The sequence below is a fragment of the Strongylocentrotus purpuratus genome, unplaced genomic scaffold, assembly GCF_000002235.5.
Source record: "Strongylocentrotus purpuratus isolate Spur 01 unplaced genomic scaffold, Spur_5.0 spur5_scaffold_1, whole genome shotgun sequence".
Taxonomy (NCBI): domain Eukaryota; kingdom Metazoa; phylum Echinodermata; class Echinoidea; order Camarodonta; family Strongylocentrotidae; genus Strongylocentrotus; species Strongylocentrotus purpuratus.
Window position 1 is genome coordinate 39,242,910 of NW_022145594.1, and position 13,440 is coordinate 39,256,349.

Genomic DNA, 13,440 nt, shown 5'->3' on the forward strand with positions numbered 1-13,440 from the left:
TAACACCTTGGTGTGTGCTTTTTAGAAAATAACATTCTCTGGGACAGGTCCTTATTTCAATGGGTTAGGAACACGATACATCCTATTGTGATGAAAAGTAAAAGTTAAAAATCTACCCCTTCAGAATCAGGACTAAACTAAAAAGTCATTTCTGGTGACTTTTGGGTGGTTTTGTGTTGCTTGGTCACTTGTTGTACAACTGGAATCAATCCAGCAATTGTAATAAGCCACTTTTGAGATAGCACTTTAATACAAAAATGACCCCAAAATATCCACAGATCCTATAAACATGGAACAGTCCCACTTTGCGCATTTTTAGAATTATCACTGCCAAAGTGATGGGAGATGCTTCATGAAAACCTTTTGTTGTTTGCCCTCTTGAAAAGAATACTATCACCTGTGTCAGAAAATGAGCTGCTGGTGCATACATGTACATGTAAATGAATGCATACATGCCAACTGTTCAGATTAATGAGGAACATTCCTCTTTTTGGGAGAAGATAATTATCATTTTAATGCAGGTGTTCCTCTTCCTGTACAAATTTGTCTGTAGTATTGAATAGGAGAGTTAGGATTGTTCCTCTTTTTTTGAAAATAGCATAATTTGTACAGATTTCTGATTTTCAAATGTTGGCATGTATGTGAATGATGATGACATAACTTTCATAAACACGTGTCCGGCAGTCGTCTCGATGGGTTTTACAGTTTTGTACAAATGACCTTTATCTGTCCATGTTCAGATAGTTCATGTATCTTCGAAGTGGCTTATTGTTGCTGAATAGACCGGTTTACTAACGTTTACATTTATGGATGTTTCTTTCCTGGGGACCTAGTGACAAGTTATTCCATTAACTGAATGAACGGTGGCGTAATGAGCAAAAGCTTTTTGGAAGACGGAGAGAAAGAAAGAAAAAAAATAACAAAAAATGAGGGGGAAAAACCGACAATCATGTCATTTCGGCAACATTTGTAAATAATCGAATTAGAGATAAACCATGTTTGAATTTTATAAGCCCCCCCCCCCCCCCCCCCTCCCCTCCCAATCAGTATGTCAGTGTATTAAAATGAACTACAATACTCTGAATCCAGTTTGCATATAATACCTGTTATTTTGGCAAGTCTTGGTCAAACTTTCTGGTTGTCAAGAGCAACCTTTGTTTGAAAAGTAAGCAGAAAATGTTAATAAATCAGTAAACCGGTCTATTGTTCTTGAATACCTTGCATAAATTGATTGCATGGCTTATTAAGAAAAAAAAGTTAGACGAGGTCAAGGTGTAGGAAAGGGTTCTGTATACATGTGATGCTGGGGTAATAATAATTGCAGGGCCTGCAGTAAAAGCAGTATTGATACTGATGTGATTACCCTAGGTAAATTGTTAATTTAATATTATTATTATTACTATTACTGTAAGTGTTTATTATAAGAAAAGTACTGTACTGTACCATTTTAGTAACTGCTGAATGCGGAAGTATGACGATGTATAACTCAAGCTTATGTACATGTACATGTACTTTATTTTTTACCCCCTAAAAAAAAAAAAAAAAAAAAAAAAATTACACCCAATTGCTTATAATTATACTTATTCTTTCTTGAATATCAATTCCATTCTGATGTGTTTTGTAAGTTTGTGTTGAATTTTTAAATAAAAAATATAGACCCTAATTAAAGATTGCTTTAATTTCTCCGTCATTTAACCCACGAGTGTAAGTTTGAAGGGATATATCTCTCTTTTTCTCCCATTTTCAGGCAGTTTTAGACAAGAGTCGTATACCTTATTTTGAAAGCTTTATTGCAAGTCACCGACTGTCCAAAAGATTTGTGTAATATGGTTTTCCTTGCAACTAAAATAAAACGATCATTATCTTACATGATTAAAAATAATTCAGGATAATCTATGATGATGACTGTGATGACATAAATGGTGACGGTGGTTGCATGATGATGAACATGACAGACACAATGGTGATGATGAGCATGATTTGATGATGGCAAACATGATATGGTGGTGGTGATGAAGATGATCATAAGAGATGGTGATGATGATAATGACGGACACAATGGTGATGATGATAATGACAGACACGATGATAATAATAATGGTGATGATGAGCATGATATGATGATAGCAAACATGATACAGTGGTGATGAAGATGGATAAGTGATGATGATAATGACGGACACAATGGTGATGATAACGATGATAGACACGGTAACAAACATGATATGGCAGTAATGATGATGGTGACAGACCCAATGGTGATGACAGGAACAGATACAATCAGGGGCGTACGCAGGGGGGGGGGGGTGTATGTTAACCCCCCCCCCCCTTTGGTATGTTTATGTGTGTAAACCCCCCTAACAAAAACTTTTTTGTTTTTTAATAATAAAAAAAAAAGAAAAAAATTATGCCCACGGCTAACCTAAGGTGACCTTACCCCCCCCCCCCCCCCCCCCAACGAAGAAAAACATCAAATTTTCAAATTTCGAGGCCAAAAAAAAACAAAAAAAAGTGTCCACTTACCCCCCTCCCCCCACTGAGCCACTTTTCGGCCGGCGCGATTTTCAAATTTTCGGGAGCAAAATATTTTGGGCCCGATTTTAACCCCCCCCCCCCCTTGAAAAAATCCTGCGTACGCCCCTGGATACAATGATGATGATGAGCATGATATGATAATGGCAAACATGATACGTTGGTGATGAAGATAGATAAGTGATTGTTGGTGATGATTGTTATTAATACTGTAATAACTTTTGGGAATTCTTTTATAAGAAAATGGGGAATTTAAAGACTGCAGGGGTAGACTCTCTAGATGTTTAGTCTAGCCTAAATTAATGCCCACGCAAGGCCAGGGCCAAGTCATACACACATACAATTACAGTCTCTGAGAGAAAGGAGTTATCGAACAATGATTTTTAAGTAACTGATGTTTATTCACAAGAAACATGGTGGTGATATCCAATATATTTACTTGCCACAACCTAATAACAGTTACACTTAACTCACATTTATACTAGTTCTTGCCCTTTGGCTAATTGATGATGCTCCCGAGCAACATCCTCCCAGCTCCTAACTCTAAGTTCTCACAAAATCTGTCTGTCTCACAACTGCCTCGGCCTCAGCTCCAAACTTTTACACACTCCCAAACCTCGCCCAAGTTAAAGCTAGTCTCCAATTCAGACCTCCCTTTTTAATCGTTCGAGCATCCAATTTCTGTAACACTGCCCCCTCCTTAACTTTGAACGTCTCGTTCAACACTAGGAACTTCAAAACAGGAACCTGTCAGTAAAACAACAATAAAGATAACAAGAAATGTAAAATACTAAATCTAAAAAATAACAACATCATTAAAAATGTGAAGCATGGAAAACACAGAATAGGAAAACCTGAAAGAAATCATCATAATTTCTAAAGTAGCACATTAGCATGGCACAGTCATTTATAAACATACATAAATTACCTTTGTTTCAGCCTCACAAAACAATTCTTAGGTTGTGGCGAATGCATACATAAAAGCACTTGCAAAATGAGACAAAGCATGCAGCATATGCATCTTACCTGATATCATTGATCGTAAATTTCAAATATCAATACAATAAACTGGACTTCAACTCTCAGTATACCAGAACAAAATACATCATACATGAATATAATTGTTGTTCCACATCAGTCTGGTGACTCTGGTCAACATGTTCAGCCTGTTGCACACTTAAGTAATAATCACTATAGAACCAAAAAAACTGGATATAAACAAAAACATTTTTTTTTTTTTCCCTTTTCAATATCACCTTTAAATATGGCAAAAGTTAAAGGTTATTCTGGTATAACCATCAAGTTTGGTATTCGTCCTCTTTGGTAACAACAAATGGGATATCTCGGTTCATTTTAAACTGGTTTGGTTAGCAAAATTAGAGTTGCCAACAACACATAAGTACAACCCTGGAAAAAAACATAACAATACTCTGAATTTATATGCCAAAGCGGAAACGCTCATTTCAACTGCCAATATAGAAGAATTTATACAAAACAAAATTGTTTTTACAAAATAACCTGATCTTGTAAAAACATGATCATGCATGATTGTCCATAGATTTCAAAATGACTTTAAGTCATTAGAAGAAAAAAAGGCAAAGCGTCCATTTGCTATTATCTGTTATTACAGAACGGCACAAATCAATTCCACATTTCGAGTTCAGATGAGTTAATCGCTCATCTGTGATTACACCTAATGCGAGAAAGCCACTTCAGTTTTCTCATTCTTTCTACTCTCTTTGATACATCATAGTAATGTGATTCCTACAAATCCTCCTGTATAAGAACACTTAACAATATTTGTGCTTCTCTTCACAAGTTCGATATCGAGGAATGCTAATAACACCAAAATGTTGGTCCCTCAGTTCTACATTCAACTGGTTCATTCGTAAAGTTCAGCAGCACAATGGAATAAGTGTTTGACTCTTAAGTTCATTTGCGTCTCCAAAGTTGCTTCAGCTAAATGAAGTCCTGTCACCAATTATTTGTTCCTCTGATCAATGCAATAGATGAAATTCCACTTATAGTCCATGCAAGTGTTCACTATAAAAGTTTTCAAAGTTTGATGGATTTCGTAAGGCTGCATAAAATTGCATGGCATTATCAAAATTGTTCACCATTATAAACACGAACCGCGTTGCCATGGAGACCAGATACGCTCATCCGACACGTGTTGCTATGAAGACCAGATTTGCTCATCCGACACGTGTTGCCATAGAGACCAGATACGCTCATCCGACACGCGTTGCCATGGAGACCAGATTCGCTCATCCAACACGCGTGAAGATACTTTGGGACGTCATCCCGGCGTCTTGCGGTACTGGCATCTCGCGTCCTGGCTTGAAGCTTCCTCGGTAAGGTACCTCACTATCTGCACGTCAGGCCTCAGCTACGTGATGGAGAAAATCTGCCATCCAATTCTGGCTTCCAAGTAGATATTTCTGCAACAAAATAACATCTTTTGCAGAAAAAGGTGTACCAGAGTGGTACAACCATATATGCGTATATTAGGTATACACATGCAGAAAATTGGCTTTCATATAAATAGCCGTAATAAGAGAAAATGCAACTAACTAGGTTGTGGCAATATTATTATAAAAACTTATTATAATCTCAATATACCAAAAAAACAGAATTCTGCCATATTTGTTTTATAAGCAGTTACACAGCAACTTCACTGAAAACTTCCCACACAGAACTGTGCTGTATCCCTGCTGGAAACAGGTACTGACTTTCAAGCACTCTAGCTCTGCTAATGTGAAAAGAACCAGCTAGTCGTAAGCATAACCATTAAAACCTAACAAACAAGGAATTTAATGAAAACCAAGTCCTTAACCATAACAATATCCTTGATTTAAAATAATAATCCATAACTATGTGTAAATGTAATCCACTACAATTATAGACAATGTGATAACCGTGATACACAGCTGTCAAAGTTACCAGCTAATCCCAACCATATCTATTGGGAGACTTCCTTTGACGATGCTGATGGTCGTGACTGTTTTCTCTCGAGGGTTCTTCATCCAGAGCATCATCAGGTTGTCACACTTGATGTCTCTCGCTGAGCTTGGAATGCTCCTCAGTACTAATTTGTGTTGCTACGGTAATGAAAGAACAATTATCATCACTTACATGGAGCCAGGGCTCCTTCTGTCCCTTGTACTTGCAAAGACGTTCTCTGTGAACCACTCTTGGTTTACTCCTTTTCGTCAACTGGATCCTGTAGACTACATCGTTCATCTTCTTTAGAACAGAGTAAGGGTCTCACAAGTCTGACATCAATTTAGGTGATACACCTTTCTTCCTTCGAGGATGCCAATATCCGGAATACAGGTCAAGGGCGCAAAACCACTGGGAGCCCGTCAATGCATCTAAGATGTCGTCAATACGAGGAAGCGGGTAAGAATCTTCCTTTGTCACCCGATTCAAACATCGATATTCCACGCAAAAACGCATACTGCCATCTTTCTTAACGAGTACAATCATTGAACCCCATTCTCCTGATGCTGGCTCTATCACTCCTTCAGACTTCATCTCATCAATAGCTCTGACAGCCTCCTCCCTCTTAGCTAGGGGTAAACTAGGTTCAGCATCACCCGTCTCTACCTTGTGTGCGACTATGCTTGTCTGTCCCAAGTCCATGGATCCCTTGGAGAACAGGCCTTGTCGTCTCAGTAACAACTCCCGCTTTTCTTCTGGTTGTCCCTCAGACAATCCTACGCTGCTTCTTTCAGGCAGCGACCTTAAACGCGGAGCGAACTCGCCTGTGACTTCTCCTGCTTCTCCAACATTTTCCTCTTGAGATTCAACATCAATGACAACATCAACTCGCTCACATTTACCTACACAATTACCTTCTTGTGAAGATTGGGTATGCTGATTCAAAAGTGTCCTGCCAACCATCACCCCTCTGAGGAAGAGTCCTTCTGCTTCTCCACCCAGGGATGTAATGACAGGAGCCTTGCCATTTCTAGCCGTGTTCCGCTCCTCGAACACGACTAGTTGCCGTTTCCCTCTGCCATCATTGAGGCCTCTACTTGCTTTCTCTGAACACTTGGTGATGTCACTGGGCTCTGGTCTCCAACTCTGGCTTCCAGCACCTGCAGACGCCTTTCAATACCCTGCTGTGCTGTGGAAGATCTGTCAAGGTGCGCTATAATTTCAGCCTGGTTACTGACGGCACTTTCCGCAAACTTCTCAAACGCTTGTAGGAGGGCGCCAACTCCTAGAGGACTCGAAAGGCGACCCCTCCCTCTTGTACGCGTACGTGACGAGATCCGTGAGCGATGCATGGTTGAGAGTCGATAGTCACTTCAACAACTGTGTATCACCCTAAACCCCTGTTACTTTCATGAGCCTACTCTTGCTTTATTTAGAAGTTTTATAAATGGAAACTATAAGGCTACTGTATTTAAAATCCCTATACAAATTTCACGTCAGGTTCAGTATAGTTTAAACTTTTCCACAATAAAATCCAACGAAGAAGAATATAATCCTAAAGGGGATTAAAATTATTTAATTAGTTAAATGGCAAATAAAACAATCCCATCAAAAACAGTTACTTAAAGTGACTAAATTTACTACTAAGTTATATCTTAACTTCCCCAAACAAAAGTAGCTTATCGGGTCTGCAAAGCAAGACTAGCTGTATCTAGCCTGCGGGACTACCAACTTTCCCTTTGCTCAGCACATATGCACTGAAACACCGATCCTAAAACATTACTACACACACACACACCAATACAACGCGTTGCTCCCCGTATACACACAGAGCTTTTGCAGTGCAGTGTGTACGATGCCAATGACAATGAACGTAGGCTACTGCCATTGACCCATCTTAACTTTTTACTAGTTACTACAATCAAAATATGACTTATTCCCTAACTAGACCTAACAATCTTCTAAAATTCCACCTTTCAAATCCCACTTCTGACACCAGTGTAATAACTTTTGGGAATTCTTTTATAAGAAAATGGGGAATTTAAAGACTGCAGGGGTAGACTCTCTAGATGTTTAGTCTAGCCTAAATTAATGCCCACGCAAGGCCAGGGCCAAGTCATACACACATACAATTACAGTCTCTGAGAGAAAGGAGTTATCGAACAATGATTTTTAAGTAACTGATGTTTATTCACAAGAAACATGGTGGTGATATCCAATATATTTACTTGCCACAACCTAATAACAGTTACACTTAACTCACATTTATACTAGTTCTTGCCCTTTGGCTAATTGATGATGCTCCCGAGCAACATCCTCCCAGCTCCTAACTCTAAGTTCTCACAAATCTGTCTGTCTCACAACTGCCTCGGCCTCAGCTCCAAACTTTTACACACTCCCAAACCTCGCCCAAGTTAAAGCTAGTCTCCAATTCAGACCTCCCTTTTTAATCGTTCGAGCATCCAATTTCTGTAACAATACAATCATATTGATGGAAATGATGACAGACACAGGGGATGATGGTGATAATCGTGATTGTGATGATGACAACGGCTCGGATGACCATAATGATGATGGATAGTGATTATGATGTTGAGTGGATGCTGATGATTGCATGTGGTGATCAGTCCTGTTAAAACCCTGGATGGGCCCTGCATATGCTTTGCTACATGTAAATCCTAATTGGAGATAGAGGAAAGTTCGAGGAGGATAGATTATGAATTAGAGATGAGCGTAGAGGACAGAGCTAGAGGAGAGAATAGATGAATAATTGAAAAAATGAAGAAGAGATAGAAAGAGCCCTATGGCTATGCCTATGGAGAATTCTAGAGACTGAGACGTGCAGAGAAAGAAGGGGGGGGGCTAAAGAATTATAAGAGTGTGAGTATCAAAGCTGATCAAATAAAAAAAAAAATTGACGAGGGGAGGGAGGAAGGTAAAGAAGCTAGCTCCATATAGGCAGGGATAGAGCTAGAGGAGAGAATAGATGAATAATTGAAAAAATGAAGAAGAGATAGAAAGAGCCCTATGGCTATGCCTATGGAGAATTCTAGAGACTGAGACGTGCAGAGAAATAAGGGGGGGCTAAAGAATTATAAGAGTGTGAGTATCAAAGCTGATCAAATAAAAAAAAATTGACGAGGGGAGGGAGGAATGTAAAGAAGCTAGCTCCATATAGGCAGGGAAAGAGGTGGTTGGGGTAAAAAAGGTCACATGACAGGGAAAAAATTAATATTTACTTTTCGGGGGCTACTTTTCAACCTTGCCTGCATGAAAATAACATTTTAAAATTTGTTTTGTATATTGAACTCTATGCAAATTTTCAGGGGCTCTTTTCTGATTTTCGAGGGCTCTTTTGGGCATTTCGGGTGCTATTTCGCCCTGAGCCACCATGTATTTTTTTTTTCACTGGGCCCACATGGAGAGAGATCATGTGGTTCTATAGAGGATTGATACTTGGGGCTTGATCAAATAGGACAGTTATAGGACCCCCAAAACATATTCCATCAATTGAAAGCTACCCCTCGACCCCCCCCCCCCCAGTTTGATTCTTGCTAAAAAAGCAAATTAGTTGAGACACATGTATACAAATGAGTACAAGATCCCTTAACCCCCCCCCCCCCCAAGACAATATAATACTGTATGTAGGCTGAGAGAGAGAGAGAGAGAAAGGGAGAGAGAGCTAGAGAGAGAGAGCTAGGGGGAAAAAAAAAGGGGGGGGAACTATAGATGTGCATTAAGATCAGAAAGAGAAAGAAGGGGATGTGGGGCCTATCAGGGAATATTAGTTGAGTACGAAAATTATGTTGAAAAGAAAATGCAATTGCAAAATGGTCCGCATGTCGACAGTAATTTCGAGGCATGTTTTTTTTCAAAACACAAGACAAAAAAACAAAGAAGAAAAACAGTGCCTGTGGCATAGACTACTCGCTGAGCGCTCTTTTTGCTTGAAACATGCAAGCGGACCAACGATCCCAAGAATAATCATGAATTTAGAGCTTCTTGGTCAGTATTTTTATGTTTTATGTGTTCTTTAGTTCAATGATATAATTATATTGGTTTTATGTTTGATTAATTGTTTAAATATGTGCTATTTTGTAGTGTTTTCTGCAATATAATTGTTCGTGATAATTAGCACGTTCCCACATGTAGAAATTCGTGTTAGATCTAGAATCTATGTACAGTTAAGGTTTATTCAAATTTATTTTAGATTTGATTTTTAGTGAAGTCTGTTTAACTATACATTTTCGGTTAATTCAAGTATTTTGCAGTACAATAATTTCCTGTGATGTCAATAAGCAGTAGATCTAGGGGCTCTGGTCCTCAAAAATAAGGACCGTCTTCATTTTCGCAGACGTTTCATGTTTTTGATCGGTGCATTGGCGATGCAAAAAACGGATTCTGCAATGATTTTCTTGATGCATTTTACATTGACTTTGTACAGAGACCTTCACATTATGAGCAATAAATCCTTGGAAAGACGGACAACCCATAAAAGTAGACGGTGAACTAGGGTTATTTTCCCCCAGGGAATCCATTTTTGGCATCGCCAGCAGGCCGTTCTGTAACATGAAACCCCCAGAGCGCCGATGAAAAAAAACGTCCTCGAAAATGCAGACAACCCTTTTTTTTCAGGACACATTTTGTCTGCTTTTATGAGGATATCCTTGCTTATGAGGACGATCCTCATTCGTGGACCAGCGCCCCTACTGACTGGGGGGATTTTATTACGCGGAATCTGTTTTTTTGCATCACCAGCGCGTGGATGAGGAACCCAAAACCTGCAGAGCGCTGAAAAAAGATAAAGTCTGCAAAAATGCGGACGATTCTTATTTTTGTAGGACACATTTTGTGCGCGTATACTCGGATATCCTCATTTTATGCGGGCGATCCTCATTCTCGGACCAGCACTCCGACTCTGATCAGTGATTTGCAAGCCCTTAGAAACTTTTCTCAAAATGTATTTGTAAGTGTAACAGCAAGATTAGTTTTTGAATTTATATTCAAAATTTCAAATCAAAAGACTCTGTGGTATTCTCTCTAGGAGTGAAAATTTAAAACCTCATCTCGTACACAAATTGGGTAAATACAATTCAAATTAGAAAATACAAAGGACGTGTGATTTTGCTAATTATGAATAATTTCCTTGATATACCTTTAGAACAGTTTTCAATGTTGGCTCTTTTACAAGATTTTAGATTTTCTCCTAGCGTAATCCCTGCAACATCTGTGGATCCAGGGGGAGGGGCACTCTTCAAAATACCTGATCCAACATACAATGTATGTTATAGGCCTAGCTACAGTACACACTAAATTGTTTGATGACATGTAGAATATATATTGTATGTACTCATCACTTTTTTTGCTCCTTTTTTTCTCCTTCTCTTCTTTTCCTCCTTTATCATCACCTTCTTCTACTCCTTCTCTGCTTTTTTTCTTCTTCTTCTCTTTTTTTTCTTCTTCTCTTTTTTTCTTCTTCTTCTCTTTTTTTCTTCTTCTTCTATTTTTTTTCTTCTTCTTCTCTTTTTTTTCTTCTTCTCTTTTTTTTTCTTCTTCTCTTTTTTTCTTCTTCTTCTCTTTTTTTTCTCTAGATGACGTGACCTTCCGCTTATTGGTGAGCAGCAATAAAGCTGGAGGAGTGATCGGTAAAGGAGGTCAAAACATCAAGCGCCTCAGAAGCGATTACAATGCAACGGTCAGTATTCCGGACAGCAGTGGTCCAGACCGAGTCCTGCAGATAGTAGCCAATAGTAAGGAAAATGGGCTAGATATCATCGAGGAGCTGATTCCGCTCATTAGGGAGGAGGTGTCACCATTCTCAGACGGTGAGGCCGACCCCTGCACCACGACGCTGAGCGTCTTGGTACAAACCAGCCAAGTTGGGGCCATCATCGGGAGAGCGGGCATCAAGATCAAGGAACTCCGGGAGAGCACCAAAACCAAGGTCAAGGTATTTCAGGAATGCCTTCCTTGTTCGACAGAAAGTCTAGTCCAAATCAATGGCACCCCAGATGCAGTTCTCCTGGCCATCGGTGAAATCTATGTGACGTGCAGTGAAGCCCCAATCAAGGGTTCTGTACTTCTCTATGATCCATCGCAGCAAGAAGGCTATGTTTGGAATCAAGGTGGCTTTGGCGAATCTATGGGAGGAGGAGGAAGAGCAATGGGGTTGCCAAGAGGAGGAGGAGTAAGAGGAATGGGGATGCGAGGCGGTAGAGGAATGGGGATGCGAGGAGGGAGAGGAGGGAGAGGAGGTAGAGGTGGGGGAGGGGGACAGCAAGGCAGCAACCCAATCTTCGGCTCCGGAGGTCAGCCGTACGGCAGTGGGGGTGCCTATGGGTCAGGAGGAAACGATGGAGGTTTCGCTGGTGAAGCCACGACGACACTACAGGTCACCATCCCCAATGACCTTGTGGGTGCAGTCATCGGCAGAGGCGGTGAGCGCATCAGAAACATCCGTTCGCGAAGCCAAGCCGAGATCGAGATCGCCAATCCCCTCCCAGAGGCCGAAGACAGAGTCATCACCATCAGAGGCACTCAAGAGCAAATCAGCCATGCCCAGTTCCTGCTGCAGAATTGTATCCAGCAGTTTAGCGGACACTCGTCCTAATTTTTTTTCTCGCATGGAACGGACAATCGCAAAAGACTTTCTCTACCTCTAAGAAATAACAGGTCTGATGTAAGATCGAAAATTGCGATGTGAAGGTCACGCTAGTCAAAGGAAGTAATTGAAATTATACATGCGTTTTTGTACTGAGATGGTGTATTAGCTATTATTTTTATTCCGCTAAATATGTAACCAGGCACCACAAAACCACTAAATAGTTGCATGGTGCGCTTTTTAATTAGAGCTCAATATAAAAAGTGTATTGATTTGGTCGGGTTGATCAATTTTAGGTTTTAGCATTCCTGAAACATTTATTCTGATTTCAAAATTTTGAAAAACCGAACAATCTAGAAGTAGGTTTTTTTGCAGTGTTTTGTAGGCCTTTTTTTTGGGGGGGGGGGGGGGGAATCCTGGTAACTGGTCATTTTTTTTAGCAGAGTGAGCTTTTGCTTTGATACCTAGACCAAATAAAGATCAGGATGCCGATAATTTATGTGCCAACTTTTAAGACAATCTGATAAGCCCTTCAAGTAAATTGCTCTAGAGGTCTAATCCCTCCTTTCAAACACCTTGGCGTGTGCTTTTTAAAAAATAACATTCTCTGGGACAGGTCCTTATTTCAATGGGTTAGGAACATGATACATCCTACTGTGATGAAAGGTTTGAAGGCGAATATCTACCCCTTCGGTATCATAACTAAACTAAAAAGTTATTTCTGGTGACTTTTTTGTGGTTTTGTGTTGCTTGGTCACTTGTTATAGAACTGGAATCAATCAAGCAATTGTAATAAGCCACTTCGGAGATAGGACTTATACAAATGACCCCCAAATATCCACAGATCCTATAAACATGGACAAGTCCCACTTTGCGCATTTTAGAATTATCACTGCCAAAGTGATGGGAGATGCTTCATGAAAACCTTTTGTTGTTTGCCCTCTTGAAAAGAATACTATCACCTGTGTCAGAAAATGAGCTGCTGGTGCATACATGTAAATGAATGCATACATGCCAACTGTTCAGATTAATGAGGAACATTCCTCTTTTTGGGAGAAGATAATTATCATTTTAATTCAGGCGTTCCTCTTCCTGTACAAATTTGTCTGTAGTATTGAATAGGAGAGTTAGGATTGTTCCTCTTTTTTTTTAAAATAGCATAATTTGTACAGATTTCTGATTTTCAAATGTTGGCATGTATGTGAATGATGATGACATAACTTTCATAAACACGTGTCCGGCAGTCGTCTCGATGGGTTTTACAGTTTTGTACAAATGACCTTTATCTTTCCATGTTCAGATAGTTCATGTATCTTCGAAGTGGCTTATTGTTGCTGAATAGACCGGTTTACTAACGTTTAAAT

At 39.7% G+C, this 13,440-nt stretch overlaps 1 protein-coding gene across 1 annotated transcript; it reads left to right on the forward strand.

Moving 5' to 3' along the window:
* Positions 1 to 9,370: 9,370 nt before the first annotated feature.
* On the forward strand, positions 9,371 to 13,021 carry LOC115918431 (heterogeneous nuclear ribonucleoprotein K-like). The gene is made up of 3 exons (XM_030978194.1): positions 9,371 to 9,480; positions 11,067 to 11,684; positions 11,736 to 13,021. The coding sequence occupies exons 1-3, from the start codon at positions 9,462 to 9,464 to the stop codon at positions 12,083 to 12,085; spliced, it is 987 nt and encodes a 328-aa protein (XP_030834054.1). The 5' UTR covers positions 9,371 to 9,461; the 3' UTR covers positions 12,086 to 13,021.
* Positions 13,022 to 13,440: the final 419 nt, after the last annotated feature.

Bases quoted from the DNA above. Each gene is read 5' to 3' on its own strand.
- LOC115918431 (XM_030978194.1), top strand. The intron at 11,685-11,735 runs GCGGTAGAGGAA...GAGGAGGTAGAG, and splicing joins AAGAGGAATGGGGATGCGAG to GTGGGGGAGGGGGACAGCAA.